The sequence below is a fragment of the Grampus griseus genome, assembly GCF_964374135.1.
Source record: "Grampus griseus genome assembly, chromosome: 11".
Classification (NCBI taxonomy): Eukaryota; Metazoa; Chordata; class Mammalia; order Artiodactyla; family Delphinidae; genus Grampus; species Grampus griseus.
In genome coordinates this window covers 102,154,163-102,175,607 of record NC_139005.1, presented here as the reverse complement: position 1 = coordinate 102,175,607, position 21,445 = coordinate 102,154,163, and the positions used below count along the sequence as shown (strand labels likewise).

The following is a 21,445-nucleotide window of genomic DNA, read 5'->3' as shown; positions in this document are numbered from 1 at the left end:
AGCTGGGTGGGTGCGTTTTGGAAGTGGCGTTGGCGGCCTGGGCCCCAGCAGCCCCCTCCCTGCACCCCCCAGCAACAGTGCTGTTGTCGGGTGGGGGGAGCCAGTCCTGCCGGAACACAGGGGTCAAGGTCGATTGACCTGAGTCACGGGGGGCTTAGGTGGTCCTGATATGCTGTCTGCAGACAGTGACCACAAAGGGTGTCCGGGTCATCTCTAGGGTAGGATTTTGGAGAATCTTTCCCTTTCCTAGTATCTCTTTGTATGGTTAGAAATTTTGACCAAAAACATGCCATTTTTGTAAACACAAAAGTGCAGACACCGAGGACACCCCAGTCACCCACCCGTTTCTCGTCCCGGGCGCCCGGGTGGCCACCAAGCCTCTGTCTAAACTTCCGTGTACGACGGTTCCTCACACACTGTGACAAATGACAGCTGCTCTCATGGGCCCCTGCATTCTGAAGGTGCGGGGGCAGCGGAGGAGCCTGTGTCCCGGCGGCCAGGGACGGGGACTCTCCCAGGTCCACACGTGGTGTGTCCCTGCGGCCGGCGTGGGCACCCATGGGGGGCGCAGCTCAGACCTCACTCGGGGCCCCTGCAGCCCAGACCCCGAAGCCCCCCACCCCTGTGCCATCGGAAGCCCTGTGTGGTAGCTGCTCCCACGTGAGCCCGCAGCAGACCCTCGAGGAACGTGCGAGGCCACAGTCAGGATGGGAGTCACGGAAATCACACGCCGCTTCTCACCTAAACCCCGGTTCCTTTAGTCTTGGCGTGTCCCATTGTCAGAGACGTGAGCCTTGGGTGCTGGGTGTGGATGAAGGTTTTTTCTTGCCAGTCCAGGTTGGTAAAAAATGAAACACCATACTTCCTCTGGACAATCAAAAGGGACATCATTGACTATCACAGCCTGAGCTGCGACCAGATGCTGAATCACTACGGGAAGACGGCGTCCTTCACCACCAAGGTGAGTGGGAGGGCTGGGGGCGCAGGCGGGGCAGCACCCCGCCTCCTGAAATGCCAGCACCTCCGGAGCCGGGTGCGCCACTCGGGGACCGGTTCCCTGGGGGCGCCTCTCCAGGACTGGAGTCTCCTGCTGGCCTGGCCCGGCAGCAGAGTCCAGAGCCGCTCCGTGCTGCTGCCCTCAGACCGCCCCCCAGAGCCCCTGTACCCCTCGCCCTGTGTACCTGGGCGGCCCCAAGCGCACAGGCCAAGCCCAAGACAGGGCAGGTGACGGCTGACACCGCAGCCCGACCCAGGCTCTGGGCCCTGGAGGGGCTCCGGATCCCAGGGGGGCCGGGCCACCCTCACCTGCGCTGTGACTTCCAACTGCAGGGGGCATTGCCACACGGGCACTTCCTGCCCTCTCCCCCTTTCAGCCGCCAGCCCGTCCAGGCAGCCGTTCACCATTTACCCTGAGGGCTGAGGCTAGGGGCGGGGCCAGCCCGGGAGGGACAGGCCTGTGTGTACCCCCTGGGAGCGATTGGGTAAAGGGGCTTCCCTGGCAACAAGGGCACCGTCCCCTAAACCCTCAAGGGTGACAGAGGAGCAGGGATGAAGTGCACGGCTGCCCCCGGGGCTCCCTGTAGGGCTCCGCCCCCCCCCCCCCACATCCTTGCCAGGCCTTGGGCCGCTGGTGTCCTTCTGGGTGTGGGCTATGCGGACAGCCCAGTGGGGCCGGGCGGCTGCAGGAGGTGCCCTCCCGGGAGCCCACTGGAGCCGGTGCTGCCCAGCCAGGCCCGTGGGCACTGAGAGTGGTCCAAGCTGGCCTGGCGCGTGGCCGGCGGGCCTGACGTGCCGCTGTCTCTGGAGATCGGGCTGTGCGTGAGCCTGCGGAACCTGCCGTGGTACGTCCAGGCCAACCCCGACTCCTTCTTCCCACGCTGCTACGGCCTCTGCACCGAGAGCGAGAAGCGAGAGTTCCTGGGTGAGTGGCTGGCGGCCCGGCCGAGGCGCCTGGCATTGAGCGTTGGGCCCGGAAACCCGGCGGGGCCTCTTTCTGGCCCACCTTCCTGCAGGAGGGGCCGCAGGGCTGGGGGTGGGGGTGGGGTGATGGCGGAGGGCCCGGTCCCATCCCAGCACCTGGGACCTCAGCTCTGTTTCACGTGGTAGGAGCCAGTCTAGAAACTTCCATGGGCAGCGTCTGCAAGGCAGGAGGCCAAGTGTCAGCAGCTTGGTTCTGACGAGGCTTCTGGGAGAGGCCGGCATGGGGGTGGTGCTGGGCCTGGGTCTGGGTGCCTGGGGCACACGGGGACAACGGCCTCTGGGCTGGGGACAAAGGCTGGTGCCTGGTTCGATCTGCCTGGAGGCACAGGAGAGAGAAGGAGAAGGGCAGGGCAGGCAGGGAGGGGGTCGTTCGGGGGGGACCCGTGTTTCCTGAGCGCCCGTCTGGGGGGCTGTAGAGAGCGGCATCTGCCCAGCACCCCTGCCCTGTGCCCTGACCCCAGGCCGGGGCTCCCAGGAGCCAATGGCCGGCTGCAGGACAAGGCAGGGGCGGGGCGGGGGCAGAGGTGAGAAGCGCAGCGGGGGCAGGGCCGTGAGCAGGGGCCTCGCAAGATGGGGCGCCGGGCGGAGACCCAGAGGAGAGGGGGGCTGAGGGCGGCTGGCTGGGGAGCTCCAGGCCAGCCCTGCAGCAGGCAGTGTGCCCGCACGTCCTCGGGCAGAGGGCTGGTGATGTCAGGAGCATGTGTTCTGATGGACGGAGGGGGGTGGGTGAGGGGCCGCGTGGGGGGCTCAGGTTCTGGGTGTTTCCAGGGCAGCAGTAGTGCCAGGCCGGTGGATGCCGGGTAGGGTGGCCTCAGCTGAGGTGGGGAAGGAGCAGGTTTAGGAGAGAAGTTGCTGGAATATCCAGCTACTTGGGGTGGGGAGCAGCCTCGCCTCCCAGGCCCCTCACGGAGGCGAGCCTCCCCTGGCCGCTGCCCCTGGCATGTGACAGGCGCTCAGAGGCAGCCTGGCTCCAAGCCTGGGTCTGGGGGACCCTGAGCTGCCTCTGCGCTGGTGGATACAGCAGGGCCCCCAGCCACCCGCAGTTAGAGCGGTGGGAGCCAACATGTCCAGGAAGGTCCGGAGGGGCTTGTGTGATGGGGAGGGTCCTGGTGCTGTCAGCAGGGGGCTCTTCTAGAAGGATCCCTCTGTGCAGGGCTGAGGACACGGGGACAGGGAGAGGTGGTGACGGTGCCACAGACCGTGGCCCTGGGGGTGCAGGAGAGGGGCAGGAAACGGGGTGCATGGATTCTGCCTCTGGGCCTGTAGGCAGGGTGGATGCGCAGCTGGGGTGGAGGTCCTGGGGTGGATGAGGCTCCCCTCCGCAGAGGAGGGAGGATGAGTGTGGAGGTGGAGGGTGTGGACGGTGGGGGAGCGCCCGGCCCCCGGAGGGCTCTGAGGCAGGAGTGAGGCCCCCGCACGCAGTGGGATGCCGGGCTGGGAATGGCTGGCGCTGGCTGAGTTCCCGTCCCCAGCGCAGGCACGGGGGTGAGGCCTTGGTGTCCTTTCAGACGACTTCCGGCGCACGGTGGCCTCCAGCATCCTCAAGTGGGTGGTCAGCCACCGGAACTGCAGCAGGAGCACACCCAAGGGTTGGAAGGAAGAGGCCGGTGACAGTGGCCCCAGCAACAAGCAAGGTGTGTGCCGCCTCGGCGTGGCCAAGGCCGTGGCACCCCGGGAGGACAGTGACGGGAGGGGCCGTGGAGCTGTGCATCCAGGGTGGGGCTGCAGCTCTGCCCGACCCCCAGTCTCTTCCAGCAGAATGCCATGGGAATGGCGCTCCTGGGTCATGTAGGGAGTCGTGGGCCACCGTGGGTTTAGGCCTACAAGACCCAGATAAGTCCTTTTTGTTGTTATTCACTTTCACAGAACAGTTTTAGGTCCACAGCGAAGTTGAGCAGGAGGTACAGGTGTCCCGTGTACCCTCTGCCCTTTCCTCCCCTGTGTCAACATCCTCCTCCAGATGGTCCATTTGTTATAAGTGATGAACCTACACTGACACGTCATCATCACCCAGACCACAGTTTACATCAGGGTTCCCTCTTGGTTTGGACAAATGTATAATGACATGTATCCACTGATACAGTATCTTTCAGAGTAGTTTCACTGCCCTGAAAGTCCTCTGTGGTCAGCCTGTTCATTCCTCCTGCCCCTCTGTGGTCAGCCTGTTCCTTCCTCCTGCCCCCCAACATCTGAGCTTTTTGTTGTCACCACAGCTTTGCCTTTTCCAAAATGTCATGCAGTTGGAATCATACAGTGTATATGACTCAGACAGGCTCCTTTCACTTACTAATGTGCATTTAAGGTCCCTCCTTAAATCCCTCCTTAAGTCATGCCTTGATAGCTCATTTCTCTTTAGCACTGACTAACATTCCACTGTCTGGATGGAACAGAGTTTGTTCATCCTGTCACCTGTTGAAGGACATCTTGGGTGCTTTCGAGTCTTGGCAGTTATGATTAAAGCTGCATACAGGCTTTTGTGCAGCTGTAAGTTTTCAACTCACTTGGTAAATACCAAGGATCACGACTGCTGGATAATATGGCAAGAGTATGTTTAGTTTGGTAACAAACTGCCAAGCTTGTTCCAAAGTGGTTGCTACACCGTTTTGTGCTCCCGCCAGCAATGATGAGAGTTCCTGTTGCTCCACATCCTGGTGAGCATTTGGTGATGTCAGAGCTCTGGATCTTGGCTGTTCTAGTAGGTGTGTAGTGGTGTCTCACTGTAGTTTTAATTTGCGTTCCCCTGACAATATATGACGTTAAACATCTTTTAATATACTTATTTGCCATCTGTATATATTCTTTGGTGAGGAGTCTGTTCAGCTTCCCTCCAGTTTTAAATCGGGGTGTTTGTTTTATTGTTGAGTTTTAAGGGCTCTTTGCATATTTTGGGTACCAGTACTTTAGTGTATGTGTCTTTTGGAAGTATTTTCTCCAAATTTACAGCTTGTTTTCTAATTCTGTTGATGATATCTTCCACAGAGCAGAAGTTTTACATTTCAGTGAAGTCCCACTTATCAATTATTTTTTTCACGGATTGTGCCTTTGGTGTTGTATCTGAAAAGTCGTCGTCATACCCAAGTTCATCTTGGTTTTCTCCTATGTTATCTTCTAGGGGTTTTATAGCTTTGTGTTTCAACTTAGGTCTATGATCCATGTTATGTTAATTTCTATGAAGGGTGTAAGGTCTGTATCTAGATTCTTTTTTTCTTTTTGGCCTGCACATATCCATTTGTTCCAGCACCATTTGTTTGCAAAGACTGTCTTTGCTCCATTGTATTGCCTTTGTGCCTTAGTCAAAGATCAGTTGACTGTATTTGTGTGGGTCTATTTCTGGGCTCTCTAGTCCACTGATCTATTTGTCTCTTTTTCACCAATACCACACTGTCTTGATTATTGTAGATTTATTGTAAAGCTCAAATTTAGATGGTGTCAATCTACCAACTTTGTTCTTCTCCTTCAGCATTGCGTTGGCTATTCTGGATTTTTTTGCCTCTCCATATAAACTTTAGAATCAGTTGGTCAATATCCACAAAATAACTTGCTGGGATTTTGATTGGGATTGTTTTGAATCTATAGATCAAGTTGGGAAGAACTGACATCTTGACAATGAGTTTTTTCTATTCATGACCATAGAATCTCTCTCCATTAATTTGTTCTTCTTTTTTTTTTTTTTTTTTGCGGTACGCGGGCCTCTCACTGCCGTGGCCTCTCCCGTTGCGGAGCACAGGCTCCGGACGCGCAGGCCCAGCGGCCATGGCTCACGGACCCAGCCACTGCGCGGCACGTGGGATCTTCCCGGACCGGGGCACGAACCCGTGTCCCCCACATCGGCAGGCGGACTCCCAACCACTGCGCCACCAGGGAAGCCCAATTTGTTCTTCTTTGATTTAAGTAATCAGAGTTTTGTACTTTTCCTCATATAGATCTTGTACATATTTTGTTAGATTTAATTATGTATTTATTTCATATTTGGAGTGCTAATGTAATGGTATTTTGTTTTTAATTTCAAATTCCAATTATTAATTGCTGGTGTATAGGAAAGTGATTGACCATAACCACTTACTAGTTCCAGAAGTTTTTTTGTTGTTAATTCTTTTAGATTTTCTACCTAGACAATCATGTCATCTCTGAATAAAAACAGTTTTATTTCTTCTTTCCCAATTTGTTTACTTTTAATTTTCTTGTCTTATTGCATTAGCTAGGATTTCTGGTATGATGTTGAAAAGGAGTGTTGAGAAAGGACATCCTTGCTTTGCTCCTGATTTTAGTAGGAAAGATTCTAGTTTCTCACCATTAAGTATAATGTTAGCTGTAGGTTTTTTGTAGATATTCTTTATCAAGTTGAGGATATTCAACTTGATGTTCTATTCCTAGTTTTTTGTTTGTTTGTTTGTTTGTTTGGTGGTACGCAGGCCTCTCACTGTTGTGGCCTCTCCCGTTGCAGAGCACAGGCTCCGGACATGCAGGCCCAGCGGCCATGGCTCACGGGCCCAGCCGCTCCGTGGCATGTGGGATCCTCCCGGACCAGGGCACGAACCCGTGTCCCCTGCATCGGCAGGCGGACTCTCAACCACTGTGCCACCAGGGAAGCCCCTCTATTCGTAGTTTGTTGAGAGTTTTTATCATAAGTGGGTGTTGAATATTATCAAGTGCTTTTTTTGCATCTATTGATATGATCATGTAATATTTCTTCTTTAGCCTGTTGGTGTGATGGATTACATGAACTGATTCTTGAATGCTGAACCAGTTTTGCATACCTGGGATAAATGTGACTTGGTCATGGTGTATAATTCTTTTTATAAATTGTTAGATTTAATTTGCAAATATTTTGTTGAGGATTTTTGCAAATATGTTCATGAGAGATTTTGGTCAACAGTTTTCTTTTCTTGTGATACCATTGTCTAGTTTTGGTATTAGGGTAATGCTGGCCACAGAGAATGAGTTACAAAGTACTCCCTCTGCTTCTATCATCTGAAAGAGATTGTAGAGAATTGGTATACATTTTTCCTTAAATGTTTGGTAGAATTCACCTGTGAATCCATCTAGGACTGGTGCCTTCTGTTTTGGAAAGTTATTAACCATTGATTCGATTTTTTTAATAGGTATAGGACAATTCAGATTGTCTATTTCTTCTTCTTTGAGCTTTCGCAGATTGTATATTTCAAAGAATCAGTCCATTTCACCTAGATTATAAAATTCGTCGGCATAAAGTTGTTCATAGTATTCCTTTATTATCCTTTTAATGTCCATGAGATCTGTAGTGATGTCACCTCTTAGTTTTATGATATTAGTAATTTACGTCATCCATCCTTTTTTGTTTTTAGTTAACCTGACTAAAGGCTTATTAATTTTATTGATGTGTTCAAAGAACCAGCTTTTGGTTTCACTTATTTTCTCTATTGATTTCCCGTTTTCAATTTCATTGATTTCTGGTCTAAGTTTGTGTTTTTTTCTAATTTATTTATTTTATTTATTTATTTTTGGCTGTGTTGGGTCTTCATTGCTGCGCGTGGGCTTTCTCTAGTTGCAGTGAGTGGGGGCTACTCTTCGTTGTGGTGCACAGGCTTCTCACTGCAGTGGCTTCTCTTGTTGTGGAGCAGGGGCTCTAAGTGTGCGAGCTTCAGTAGTTTCGGCACGTGGGCTCAATAGTTGTGGCTCGCGGGCTCTAGAGCACAGGTTCAGTAGTGGCAGCACATGGACTTAGTTGCTCCGTGGCATATGGGATCTTCCCGGACCAGGGATTGAACCCATGTCCCCTGCATTGGCAGGCGGATTCTCAACCACTGTGCCACCAGGGAAGTCCCTGGTCTAAGTTTTATTATTTATTTTCTTCTGTTTGAGTTTGATTTGTTCTTCTTTTTCTGGCTTCCTAAGATAACAGCTTAGATAGTTAGTTTCAGATCTTTCTTCATTTCTAATATATGCATTCAGTGCTATAAATTCCCCTCTAAGCACTGCTTTCATTGCATCCCACAAATTTTGATGAATTGTATTTTTATTTTCATTCAGTTCTAAATATTTAAAATTTTTCTTGGGATTCTTCTCATTGACTCATGTGTTATCAGATGTATGTTGTTTAGTCTCCACGTACTTGAGGAGTTTTCCAGCTATCTGTATCTTCTGATTTCTAGTTTAATCCATTGTGGCCTGAGAGCATATATTTTATGATTTCTATTCTTTTACATTTGTTAAGGTGTGTTTTATGGCCCCAAAGTGGCCTATTTTGGGAACTGTTCCAAATGAGCTTGAGAAGAATGTGTATTCTGCTGTTGTTGGATGAAGTACTGTATAGATGTCCATTATATCCAGTTGGTTGACGGTGCTATTGAGTTCACCTACGTCCTTACGGATTTTCTGCCTGCTGGATCTATCCATTTCTGAGAGAGGGGTGTTAAAGTCTCCAACTCTAATAGAGCTCATCTATTTCTCCCTGAAGTTCTATCAGTTTGTGCCTCATGTATTTTGACGCTCTGTTGTTAGGCACATACATGTTAAGTGTTGCTATGTCTTCTTGGTGTATTGACCCCTTCATCATCATGTAACATTCTTTTCATCCCTGATAGTTTTCCTTGCTCTGAAGTCTGTTCTGTCTGAAATTAATATAGATACTCCTGCTTTCCTTTATTAGTGTTAGAAGGGTATATTTCTCTCCATCCCTTTGCTTTTAATCTATATGTGTCTTCATTTACAGTGGAATTCTTGTTGAAAACACAGCTGGGTCTTATTGTTTGATCACTGTATAATCTCTTTTAATTGATACATTTAATCGTTGACATTTAAAGTGATTATTGATATGGTTGGAGTAACAGCTACCATATTTATTACTGTTTTCTATTCGTTGCCCTTGTCCTTTGTTCCTATTGTTTTCTACTCTTTTTCTGACTCTTGTGGTTTTAATTGAGCATTTTGTATGATTTCATTTTCTTTCTCTTCCTAGCATAGCAGATATACATAGATATATATAAATTTTTTTAGTGGTTGTCCTATAGTTTGCAATATACATTTACAATGAATCAAACTGCATTTTCAAGTAACACTGACCACTTTACAGTAATGGGAATATTTTATAACAAAATATTCCTAATTCCTCCCTCCTGTGCCCTGTATCTTTGCTGTCATTTATTTCACTTATCCATAAGCTATAATCTGGATATATTTTTTCTATTTTTATTTTTAATAATAATTATTAAATTATTATGTTCTGTCAGATCAATTAAGGATTAAAAAAGTAAAGTTTTAATTTTCCCTTTATTTATTCCTTCTCTAATGCTCTTCCTTTCTTTATGTGGATCTGAGTTTCTGATTTATGCCATTTTTTTCCTCTCCTAAGGATTTCTTTCTTTTAACATTTCTTGCAAGCCAAGTCTACTGGCAACAAATCCCCTCTTTTTTTTCTTTTTTTTGTCTGATACAGTGCTTTGTAGTCCTGTGATCAGGTCTCTGTCTTTGCTGAGCCTGTGCCGTTGGACTGTGACCTTCACCACCGCTTCTCCTTTTTCCCCCCTTTGGTGGGATAGGATGGCTAGAGGCGGCGGAGCTGGGTATTTTCCTGCCCCAGTGTTGATTAGGCCCTGATCAGACCCTGGCAGGTCACACTCTGGTGACTATTTCTCCTGAGGGCAGCCTTGTTAGGAACAGAGTGTTCCTTTCCTCCTCTCCCGTCAGCAACACGAGGGGATTTTCCTCCAATACTCACTGTGACCCCCAGGTCAGACTCTTGGAGGTAAAACTGACAAAAGTACGGGGTCCCCTAAAGACGAGCCCTGGGGTTTCTAAGTCTCAGGATTGTCCGCCCTGAGCCTCCAGCAACTCGTCCATGGCAGCAGGTGGGTTTCCTTCCCTGGCGCCAGCTCCCAACTCGTCCATTGCAGCAGGTGGGTTTCCTTCCCTGGTGCCGGCTCCCACACAGGTTTCTGCTCTGGTGACTCTCTGTACCTGCCCATCCGTCTCGCCAGTTTGGGGCAGGCTTTTGCCCTGTGACCTCAGTTCTCGGACAGATCTAAGAACAGCTGGTGATTTTCCGGTCTGTTCAGGTTTTCACCCGCTGTTGGGGTGGAGTGGCAGCTTCCAGGCTCCTTACGTGCTGGACACCAGAAGTGAATTTTCACTTTAAAATGGTTATTTTTATATTTTGTGAAGTTCACCTCAGCACATTTAAGAAATGCATGTTGTAACCCCGCAGCAACCGCGAAGCTCGAGCGCTTTCTCCCGGGTCCGTGCTCGCTGGCGGCCGCTGGGTCCATCAGGGCTGCCGTCTCAGTGGCTGTGCCTGGGGCTTGTGCAGGTGTCTCCGTACACCTTCCAAGCAGCCTTGTTCTGCAGGCTCCTGCCCCGTAGCCCCACGACAGGGTTCAGCTCTCACCCCATCTCCGCATCCAGCCTGGGGACCGCTGGCTTTGTGGGGGGGGCAGGCCGCCACGTGAGGTGGGGGCCAGGTGCATGAGGTCTGCCTTCACCTGGGCGGGGGCCTCCCTGTGTTCAGTGCTCCCCAGACCAACAGTGATCTTGGCTCACGGGCTCCAGAAGGAGAGGGTGCTGTGTGAGAGGTCGGATGCTCAGAGCCACAAAGCCCACACATGCTGGGGCTCTGAGAAGTGCTGGACGTACAGGGAGGTGTTCCCCCAGCCTCCCGCAGGGCTGACAGGCATCACTGCAGGGCTGTCCACGCATACCTGTTCTTTTCTCACTGAGGACCAAGTGTGTGCTCAGAAGCAGAGGTTTTGTGGAGAGCTCATCAAAAGTGCCGTTTCATTCCCACCCGAGGGGCTGAGAGTCTAGTCGGAGGGTGCGGCGGGGAGGGGGCACGGTGCAGTGGGGGGCAGCTTCGGGAGGGGAAAGGTTACCTGCCCAGGCCCAGGTGTGGCGTCCAGGGCGGCTGCCCAGAGAAGCGAGAGCCCTCACCGTGAGACCCTGAGGCACAGACAGGTGGGGTGGCCTTTGCCTGTGCCCCCAGTGGTGCCACTGCATGGGGGCGGGTGGTGGCCCAGGCCCCACGTGCTTGTCCTTGGGTTTCAGTTCCTGAGAGCACGGGATCGAGGCTCACAGGCCTCTCAGGGCAGCTGGTGGACGTCGCGTGCAGGGCGTGCGAGGCCTACCTGGGGCGGCTGGAGCACGAGGACATCGACCTCTCTGAAGACGCCGCCAAGGACCTCACGGAGGACGAGTGGAAGGACCTGACCCAGCAGTACTACAGGCTCATTCAGTAAGACGCCTGGTCGGCGCCCTCTGGGGCCTGCCCGCTGCTCGCGTTATCCAGGGGACGCCGGGTGGGCTTTAGGGGTTGTCTGGGGACGTTGGCCCCTGGGACGTCTGGGGCGCCTGTCTGGGAGTTGGGGTGCCTTTTGGGGTGCCTGCCCAGGCCCTTGTTGGCTGATAAGAGGATGACACGGCCGGGCGAGGCTGTGGCGCCTTGTGCACCCTGCGTGTCCTTTGCGTCATCTGGGGCCACGGCCGCTCTGGGCGTCCCCTTCGCAGCCAGGCTGCCAGGCTGGCTCTGGGTGGTCGGGACCGGCAGGGCCGTTGCTCGGCCCAGGCCTCCTGACTCCACGACCTTCAATTGCCCCCCACTACCCGGGGGCCCTCTGCGGAGGGCTGCGACCTCTCACAGTGGCCGACAGTGAGAAGCTGGGGCAGAGGCGGGCCAGCACCCGCGGCGGGAGCAGCTGTCCGCCGAGGGAACATGGCAGCAAGGCTGGAGCCCTCGTTTCGGAGGGTCTGCCTGCGGTGCACACGCACCATCCCGGGGTCGTTTCTGTTGTTTTACTCCTTTCCTTCTTTGGATCAAGTACTTTCTTCTTTACTGGATGTAAATGTGGCACAGGGCGCGCCATGTGCTGGTGGTCTTTGTCCAGGAGGATACAAGTCTGCATGTGTGCTCACTGTGTAGCCACCGCCCAGATCAAGATAAAGGGCACTCCCAGCCCCCCAGCCCCCCTAGTAACCCTTCCCAGGCAGGACCCCACCGACGTCACACCTCCTCTGACTCCCGCCACCTCCACCAATGTTGCTGTGGAATTTCATATTCATGGAATCGTACAGGCCGGGCTGTCTCGTTTGTGACTCTTCTCCTCAACACAAGACCTGCGGGATTTATCCAAGTCGGTGCAGAAGCTCATTCTTTTCTGTTGCTGTGCGGAATCCCATCCTTTCAATAGACCACAGAGCCCTTACTCCTTCTGCTGTGGGTGGGCAGGTGGGATACCAGCAGTCTTAACCAATTCCCAAAGTGGCTGTGCACCTCCATAAGCCAGCCGTGATACGCGTCCACGCGCCCCACTCCCCGCGCCGCGGACAGCCCTCGGCACTGTCACACTTTTTCATTTTCCCTTCCTCGTCGTCTCATCGCGGTCTTAGTTTGCGTTTCTCTGATGACCGATGGGGATGAACATACTTTCATATGCTTACTGGCCGTTTGGCTATGTTCTCTCGTGAAGTGCTTATTCAAATCTTTTGATCATTAAAGAGAAAGAGGTTGGTTCTCTGTTTATAAAGTTGGCTTCTAAGAGTTCTCGACATTTTCGTCACCAAGTCCTTTGTTGGAGAGGTGCATTAAGCCTACCTTCTCCCGGTGCATGACTTGTCTTTTTACCTTTCAGTGGAATTTCTTGATGAGGTCCACTGTTTTCGTTTCTGTAAACTCAGTAGTAATGCCCCATACCACTTTTGGCTTTGGTAGCTTGAGTTTTCTCTGCTCTCCTTAGTCCGTCTAGCTAAACGTTCGCCTACTTCGTTGATCTTCTCAATGAACCAACGTTTGGTTTTATTCATTTTCTCTATTGTTTTTCTATTTTGATTAATTCTGCTCTAATCTTTATTATTTCCTTCCTCCTGCTAGCTTTGGGTTTAGTTTGTTCTTCTTTTTCTAGTTTCTTAAGCTGTAAAGTTAGGTTATTGGTCTGAGATTTTTCTCATTTTTTAATGTAAGCCTTTATAGCTCTACATTTTCCCCTTGGTACTGTTTTCACTACATCCCATAAGTTTTGACATGTTGTGTTTTAATCTTCATTTATCTCTAAGTATTTTCTTTTTTCTTTAAACTTTATTTATTTAGTTAGTTAGTTTTGGCTGCACTGGGTCTTCGTTGCGGTGCACAGGCTTCTCATTGCGGTGGCCTGTCTTGTCACGTAGCCGGGGCTCTAGGCGCACGGGCTTCAGTAGTTGTGGACACGGGCTCAGTAGTTGTGGCTCTCAGGCTCCAGAACGCAGGCTCAGTAGTTGTGGCACACGGGCTTAGTTGCTCCATGGCATGTGGGAATCTTCCCAGACCAGGGCTTGAACCCATGTCCCCTGCAATGGCAGGTGGATTCTTATCCACTGTGCCACCAGGGAAGTTCCTATCTCTAAGTATTTTCTAATTTCCCTTGTGGTGTCTACTTTTATCCATTGGTTGTTTAAGAAAGTATTGTTGAATTTCCACAGATTTGTGAATTTTCCAGTCGTACTTCTGTCATTGATTTCTAACTTCATCTCGTTGTGATCAGAGAGGATACTTTGTATGATATCTATCTTTTAGAACCTATTAAGAGTTAATTTGTGGCCTAACTTACGGTCTATCTTGGAGAATGTCTCACGTGCACTTAAGAACGATGTGTATGTTGTTGTTGGGTTGAGTGTTCTGTGTGTTTCTGTTAGATTTAGTTGATTTACTGTGTTAAGTCATCTATTTCCTTATCTTCCGTCTTGCTCTTTTATTCATTATTGAGAGTGTAGGGTATTGAAGTCTCCAGTTATTGTAGAACTCTCTGTTTCTCCCTTCAATTCTGTCAGTTTCTACTTCATGTACTTTGATGGTCTGTCATTAGATGCATAACTTTTTATAATCGTTATGTCTTCTTGCTGAAGAAGATGTAACCTTTATTAATATATTATGTCCTTCTTTATCTCTGGTAACCTGTTCGACTGCAAATCTATTTTGTCTGATATTAGTATAGCCACATCTCCTCTCTTTAGTTACTGTTTGCATGGAATATCTTTTCCATCCTTTTACTTTCAGTCTATTTGTGTCTTAGATCTAAAGTGAGTCTCTTCTAGACAGCATATGGTTGGATCATGTGTTTTAAATTCATTCTGCAGATCTATGTCTTTTGATTGGAGAGTTTAGTCCACTTACATTAAAAATAATAACTGATAAGAAGGGACTTCTTTTTTTTACAGCTAAATTTTTTAAAATAAATTTATTTTATTTTTGGCTGTGTTGGGTCTTCGTTGCTGCGTGGGTTTTCTCTAGTTATGGCGAGCTGGAAACTCTGGAAATCAGGTTCTCCTCCTTCTCCAGGGCTTGCTGTTTCATGTTATTGTTTCTGTTTATTGTTTCTGGTTTTTTGATTTCTGTAGTCTGTCTCTGTGCCTGAGGTGTAAATTTAAGGTCTTCTTAGGTCTTTTCTATGCCTTTCTCTGGGCATGCACAGTCACTTTCTAATTTTCCCTTTTTATGCAGTTGTTTTTCAATGTCCTAGTCTTTTAATGTCTGGCTCTCCAAAAGGGAAGAAGAATAAGATGAAGGGGCGGGAAGGGTGCTGGCCCTTTAAATCTCCTGGAAGGCTCTTCAGCTGGAGGGGGTGGGGCTTATAACACTGTGGGGGGAGGTCCAGCAATAATGGCGGCCTGTCTGATTTGTCTGTACCTCTATCATCAGGAGGAGCAATCAGTGATCAGAGAGAGCACAGATCCCCGATGTCTGGAGGACAGGGTCCTTTCTTTCCCCGCCCTGGCGCCTGCAAGCTGCGTGCACGCTGCCCCAGAGCCCATGCACAGCTGCCTGCCACAGGGGTGGGAGACGCGGAGCTGCCACGGTAATAAGAACTGGTACTGACCAAAATTAGCTTCGATTTGCTGTCTGAGGCTTCCCTCGGAGGTTGCACACGTTTAGTAGACCCCAGAGTTCCAAAAGAGTTGCATCAGATTCTGCCAGTGCCATTGTTGTCTAGGTGGGGAGACGGTTCCTGGTGCTGCATCAGATTCTGCCAGTGCAATTGTTGCCTAGGTGGGGAGACGGTTCCTGGTGCTGCATCAGATTCTGCCAGTGCAATTGTTGCCTAGGTGGGGAGACAGGTTCCTGGTGCTCCATGCCATGTGGAATCTTCCTGGACCAGGGCTTGAACCTGTGTCCCTTGCATTGGCAGGTGGATTCTTAACCACTGTGCCACCAGGGAAGTCCTTACATTCACTTTCTAAAAAAATATTTATTTATGGCTATGTTGGGTCTTCGTTTCTGTGCAAGGGCTTTCTCTGGTTGTGGCAAGCAGGGGCCACTCTTCATCGTGGTGCGCAGGCCTCTCACTATCTCGGCCTCTCTTGTTGCAGAGCACAGGCTCCAGATGCACAGGCTCAGTAGTTGTGGCTCACGGGCCCAGTTGCTCCGCGACATGTGGATCTTCCCAGACCAGGGCTCGAACCTGTGTCCCCTGCATTGGCAGAGAGATTCTCAACCACTGCGCCACCAGGGAAGCCCCCTGACATTCATTTTTTAAAGATATTTTCACCTGAATAAAATTCTAGCTTTGCAGAGGTTTTTGTTGCTTTTGCATTTTAATATATTGTTCTATCATCTTCTGGCTTTCATAATTTTTATTTACAAATCGTCTGTAGTATTGTTTGTGTCCTTTGAAGGTAGTGTCTTTTTATCTGGGTGCTTTAAGATCTTCTTTTTATCTTTGGTTCTCGGCAGTTTTGTTACAATGCTTTTAGGAGCAGTTTTCTTTGTATTTATCTGGCTTTGGGTTTGTGGGACTTATTTTATCTGTTAGTTGGAGCTTCCCATCAAATTTGGAAAACTCTTGGCCATTAATTTTTCCGGTATTGCCTCTGCCCCATTCTTCCTCTAACTCTGTCTGGATTCCAATTACACATATGTTAGACTGTGTCCCACATGTCTCTTACACTGGTCTCATCTCTCATCATCATGGCAGTCTTTCTAATATCTTTGGGTCTAATTCTAAACTATATATTCTCTTCCACTGGCCTTGCTGTCTTTTACCCTAGTAATAGTACTGTATATTTTTAACTACTGTATATTTATGATTTAATTCATGGTAGAAATAGTCCATTCCCTTTACTCCCTTTTCCAGAAATTTTCTATTTATTCTCACGTATGAATCCTTCTAGATCCATTGCCCTGGTAACTAGTGCAGTTTGTCATCTTTTCATGTTTATTAGCCATGTGGATATGCTCTTTTGTGAATTCACTGTTCAAGTTTCTTGCCCATCCTTCTATTGTCTCCCATTCTGTGGCTTTTTTTCATTCTCTTCAAGATGTGTTTTGATAGAGTGAAAATCTTTAGTCATAATAGAGTCCAATTATCTTAGTTTCTCTTCATGATTGATGTTTTATAATACTATTCAAAGAGTCCCTGCTGTTTCCAAGTCATGAATTTATACTCCTATGTTTTCTTCTAAAATATTCATTATTTTACCTTTCATATATTTTTACACATGCCCTTTTGGAGTTGATTTTTGTGTATGGGGTTAGGTAGGTATCAAGATGTATTTTTCCATATGAATATTGGAAATGACTTATAATTTATTGAAAAGTATTTCTTTTCCCACTGTACGGCCTTGTCATAAATCAGAGTAGCATTAATATAGCTGAAATGGAACTAACCCTTCGATCAGCAAACAGACTGGCGTACTCACAGCAGGGCAGTCTTTGCCACCATAAATCTTCGTAATCATACAGGAGGAATCCAATTGTTTCCACTTCTTCCATATACATTTATTGAGTTATAATTTGAATGCCATAGACTCCATTAATTGTAAATGTACAATTCAATGATTTTTGGTAAATTCACAAAGTTGTATAAAACCACAATCCAGTATTAGGACATGTCCATCACCCCATAAAATTCCCTTGTTCCCATCTTCAGTCACTCTTTGTTCAGAACCCCCGTCCTCTCCAGCCACTAATCTTTTTCTGTCTCTGTGGGTTGTATTTTCTGGTTTTTAATAATACTGAGTCTTCCAATCCATAGATATAGAATGCTTCTCCACTTGTTTAGGACTTTTAAAATGTGTATCAACAATGTTTTATAGTTTTCAGAGTTCAAAATTTATACTTCTCTTGCTAAATGTATTCCTGTATGTTTTATTATTTTTAATACTATTATGAATGGAATTAATTTCTTAATTTTAATTTTAGGATTTTTGTTGGTAGCATATAGGAATGCAATTGATTTTTGTATATTGATCTTGTAACTGTGAATTTTTGCTGAACTCATTTATTAGTTCTAATAGTTTGCAGTGTGTGTGTGTGTGTGTGTGTGTGTGTGTGTGTGTTCCTTAGAATTTTCTACATACAGGATATGTCATTGTAGAAAACAATTTTATTTCGTCATTTCCAGTCTTGAGTTCCAGGGACTCAAGGTCGGTCTAACATCCAAAAGTTGATCAGTGGCATATTCTACAACCTTAAAAGGAAGGAAGTTCTGTCAAATGCTACAACGTGGATGGACCTTGAGAACATTATAATGTGCGAAATAAGCAAGACACAAAAAGATAAATAATGTATGATTCCACTCATATGAGGTACTCAGAGTCATCAGAATTACAGAGACAGAAAGTAGAATGGTGGTTGCCAGGGGCTAGGAGTTAATGGGTACAGAGTTTCAGTTTACAAGATGATGGTGGTGATATTTGCACAACGTGAGTGTACTTAATGCCACTCAACTGTACACTTAGAAATATTTAAGGTAGTAAATTTAATGTTATGTGTATTTTACCACAATAAGATTTTTGGAAAAAAAAGTAAATTGGTAAATTTCATCGTGTTTACAGAATAAAGAAGAAAAACTGTATGAGCGTCTCAGTAGATGCAAAACACTGATGGAATTCAATGTGTCCATGTTAAGTTTTGTTGCTGTTTTTAGCAAACTAGGAAAAGAAAGAAACCTCCTTAATTTGATAAAGTTTATCTACAAAAATCCTAAAGCTAATATATTTCTTAATGGTCATGAACTGAAAGTGTTCCCCTAGAAATCAGAATGAAACAAAAATTCCCACTATCATGACATCTAGTCAGTATTGACTGAACAATCTGTTGAGTTTAATAGTACAAGAAAAAGAAAGAAAAGGCAAAAAATCAGAAAGGAAGACATAAAACTCTTTACTTACTGATGACCTAATTGTGCACATAGAAAATTTTAACAATCATAAAGAAAGTATCATAATTAAGTCAGTTTAGCAAGATCACTAGGTACCAGGTCAATATACAAAAGCCCACTGTATTTCTGTGTACTGTAACAATCACAAAATGAAATTTACAATAACATCAAAAACCTACAAATATCCAGAAAAAATATAACAAAATACAAGGAAAACCCTAAACTGAAAATTATAAAATTATACAGAGAAATTAAAGACCCAGTAAGTGTGTGTGTGTGTGTTGTGTGTATGTGTGTGTACGTGTGTGTGTATAAAACCACATTCATGAATTAGAAGACTCAGTGGTACAGAGATGTTTGTTTTTCCCAAACTAATCTATAGATTCATTGTAATCCCCATCAAAATCCATGCAAGGGTGCTTCTCTGGTGGCGCAGTGGTTGAGAGTCTGCCTGCCGATGCAGGGGACGCGGGTTCGTGCCCCGGTCTGGGAGGATCCCACATGCCGCGGAGCGGCTGGGCCCGTGAGCCATGGCCGCTGAGCCTGCGCGTCCGGAGCCTGTGCTCCGCAAAGGGAGAGGCCACAACAGTGAGAGGCCCGCGTACCGCAAAAAAAAAAAAGAAAAATTTCTTAAATAGTTCTCTAAGAGCACTAATCATAATTTAAAAGTTGATAAATTGTACTTTATTGACATTAAGAACTCTGTTTATCAAAAAACACTACAAAGAGAATGAAAAGACAAGCCACAAACTGGAGGAACATATTTACAACACGTATATCCAACAGAGGTCTCGGATCTAGGATGTTTAAAGGACGCCCATAAATCAGTAAGAGAAACAATCCCATTGGAAATGTCACATAAGAAGACAGCAAACGGCCAATCAGCACATGAAGAGACACTTAGCATCACTGAATTCATAATTCAAGGGTGAATTAAAACCACAGAGACGCCACTGCACACCCACAAGATCGGCTGAAAGGTCAGCCGAGATGTGGAGCGGCCGGAGCCTAAATCTGCTGGGGGGGGCGGCGGGGGAGGGGGGAGGGGGGAGGGGGGAGGGGGGAGGGCGGCGGGGGTGTCTGGAAATGGGTGGAGCCTGTCTAGAAAAGCCTCAGGCATTTCGTATAAATTGAGCCATCTACATACCCTACGACCCAGCTCTGCCGCGCTTGGGGCGTTTGTCCAAGAGAAATGAAAACACATCTGCAGAGGGTCTTCATTCGTAATCTGGAAACCACCAGCGGTGTGAAGAACTTGCTGCTGATGCCTGCAGCACCACAAGTGGCTCTCCACGTCGTTCTGTTGACTGAACGAGCCCCGGTGTGAAGCTGGAGGCGTCCACACAGGGGCGGGGAGGACAGGGCAGAGGCAGAGGGGTCTGGCCGACGTGGTCTCCAGGGCAGCATTTTGAGGGGTTGGAAGTGTTTGCATCTGGACCCGGGTGGCACCTGCACGTGCGAGAATGGGCAGCTCTCCCCTCAGGGCTGTGCCCTTGGCTCGAAGTCCCAGGTGTAACCAGTGGGTGGCAGCAGCAGACCGCGCAAGGGCCGCAGTGGCACCTTCCGAGCTAGGGGGCTCGTTAGGGAACCGGAGGGCGGTTAGCTCGGTCTGTCCCCGTTCCTTCCTTGTTGAGGCGCCCGGGGTCCCCACGCGTGGTGTGCGTGTCGTCAGGACCAGAAGGGCAGATGCTGTGTCCCTTTCTTGTCATCAGCATCTGGGGGGACAGTGCTTGTTCTCTGGCGATTATGAGGGTGTCTGGGACAGGGAGCTTGGCCAGGCCTTCACCTTAGGCTGGGGTCCCGCCTCCTCCCGTCCGTCCTCTAACCCCCAGGGGGAAGCGACTGTTTTCCTATTGTGATGCACAAACTCACAGGGGACTCCATCCTGCCCGGATGCCGCTGCAAGGGCTTGGACACCCTGGGGAGACAGTGGGGACCCTTCCCTGGGGGAAGATCAACCCCTGTCTTCTTCCTGAGCCCAAGTCGAGATTGCATTTGCTGGTGTCCTGGGCAGCTCTGCCCCTGGCCATCAGGCTGGGCTCTCGGGGACCTGCCTCATTTCTCACGGCATCCGGGCCGGTCTCTGCTGCCGGGCGGGAGGGTTACAGACAGCTCGGGACTCACACCTGCTTCCGCCAGGTCCTGTCTTCTCCCTGGGGTCAGGTAGAGCGTGTGCACCACCAAGGTGGGCCAGGGGGCTCCGGGGGCTCCCCTTCTGTGTGTCCTGTTAGAACCAGGGGGCGTGGCCCCGTCTGACTCGTCACCCACGTTCCCTGCACCAAAGGGGGCTCCTGCTTTCTCACGCCCCAAACTCTGCTCCTCGGTATGGGGCCTCTCCTCCACCATAGGGGACCCCACTCATCGCTACTCCCTCCCTGTTGCCCCCCCTTCCCAACAGGGTGGGCACAACATTGTGCACAGACGTCCGTGTCCCAGAAGGCTTTTTCCCCACGCCAGGGCCATCCCCGCAGTTGGTGGCAGGTGGCCTCGGGGCCCAGCGCAGTGTCCTCTGCTGCAGTCCACCCTCGCGTGGGGTTGCGATGCGGCCCGGGCGGGGGTGGGGCTCCTGGTCCCAGGCTTCAGGGACGCACCAGCATCGAGCTCTGAACGCACGCAGACAGCTGTGCCGTCTGCCTCCCTTATTCCCTTAAGTTACGGTGGCTTCCCGGGGCGGCCCCATGGCTGCCGTGACCGTGTGGCCACCAGCCACTCTGGCAGTCGAGCCCACGGGACACTAAGCTGGCGTCCAGCCCGCGTCAGCTGCAGGACCCTGGGTGCTGCCGGCGTGGGCAGCTCGGCTTTCCCACACGGGCCTGCAAGGGCCACCCTGACGTGGGTCCGGCACAAGAACCCTGGCCTTCATGTCCCGGCACCTTTTCTGGGCCCAGGCACAGCGCCCCGGGGTGTCCTCAAATCGGGGGTCCCCACCACCCTACAGGCCAAGTTCCCGGGCACCCGTCGGGCAGGCAGGAGGATGTTCTGAGCCTGCCCCTCGCCCTTTCCTCGGGCGGCCACCTGCTGGCACCTGGGCACCGCCCTCAGAGCCTCACGGGCTTTCTGGATCTTGCTTTGTAGCGGCGAGGCGTTCATCTCCAATTCCAGAAATTACTTTTCGCAGTGCCAAGCTCTGCTGAAGAAAATCACCTCTGTGAACCCTCAGACGGAGATCGATGGGCTTCGGAACATCTGGATCGTAAAGCCCGCGGCCAAGTCCCGGGGACGAGGTGAGTCCCAAGCCGGGCGCCCTGCGGGGACAGCCAGCCGTGGCGGCGGGGGGACTGGGCGCCAGGCTCCCTGGGGGGCTCAGGACTCGTGGGTCCCGGGGAGCGGGCATCCCAGTGACCCTGGTGTTCATGGCTGCTCTTCCAAAT

At 49.6% G+C, this 21,445-nt stretch overlaps 1 protein-coding gene across 1 annotated transcript in view; it reads left to right on the top strand.

Moving 5' to 3' along the window:
- The first annotated feature begins 904 nt into the window (after nucleotides 1-904).
- TTLL8 (tubulin tyrosine ligase like 8) overlaps nucleotides 905-21,445 on the top strand; it is a 38,239-nt gene continuing 17,698 nt past the window's right edge. Inside the window, 5 exon segments of the mRNA XM_082665566.1 lie at nucleotides 905-961; nucleotides 1,807-1,921; nucleotides 3,489-3,614; nucleotides 10,996-11,182; nucleotides 21,150-21,298. Of these exon segments, the coding sequence (XP_082521692.1) occupies nucleotides 920-961; nucleotides 1,807-1,921; nucleotides 3,489-3,614; nucleotides 10,996-11,182; nucleotides 21,150-21,298 (619 nt within the window). The 5' untranslated portion in view covers nucleotides 905-919.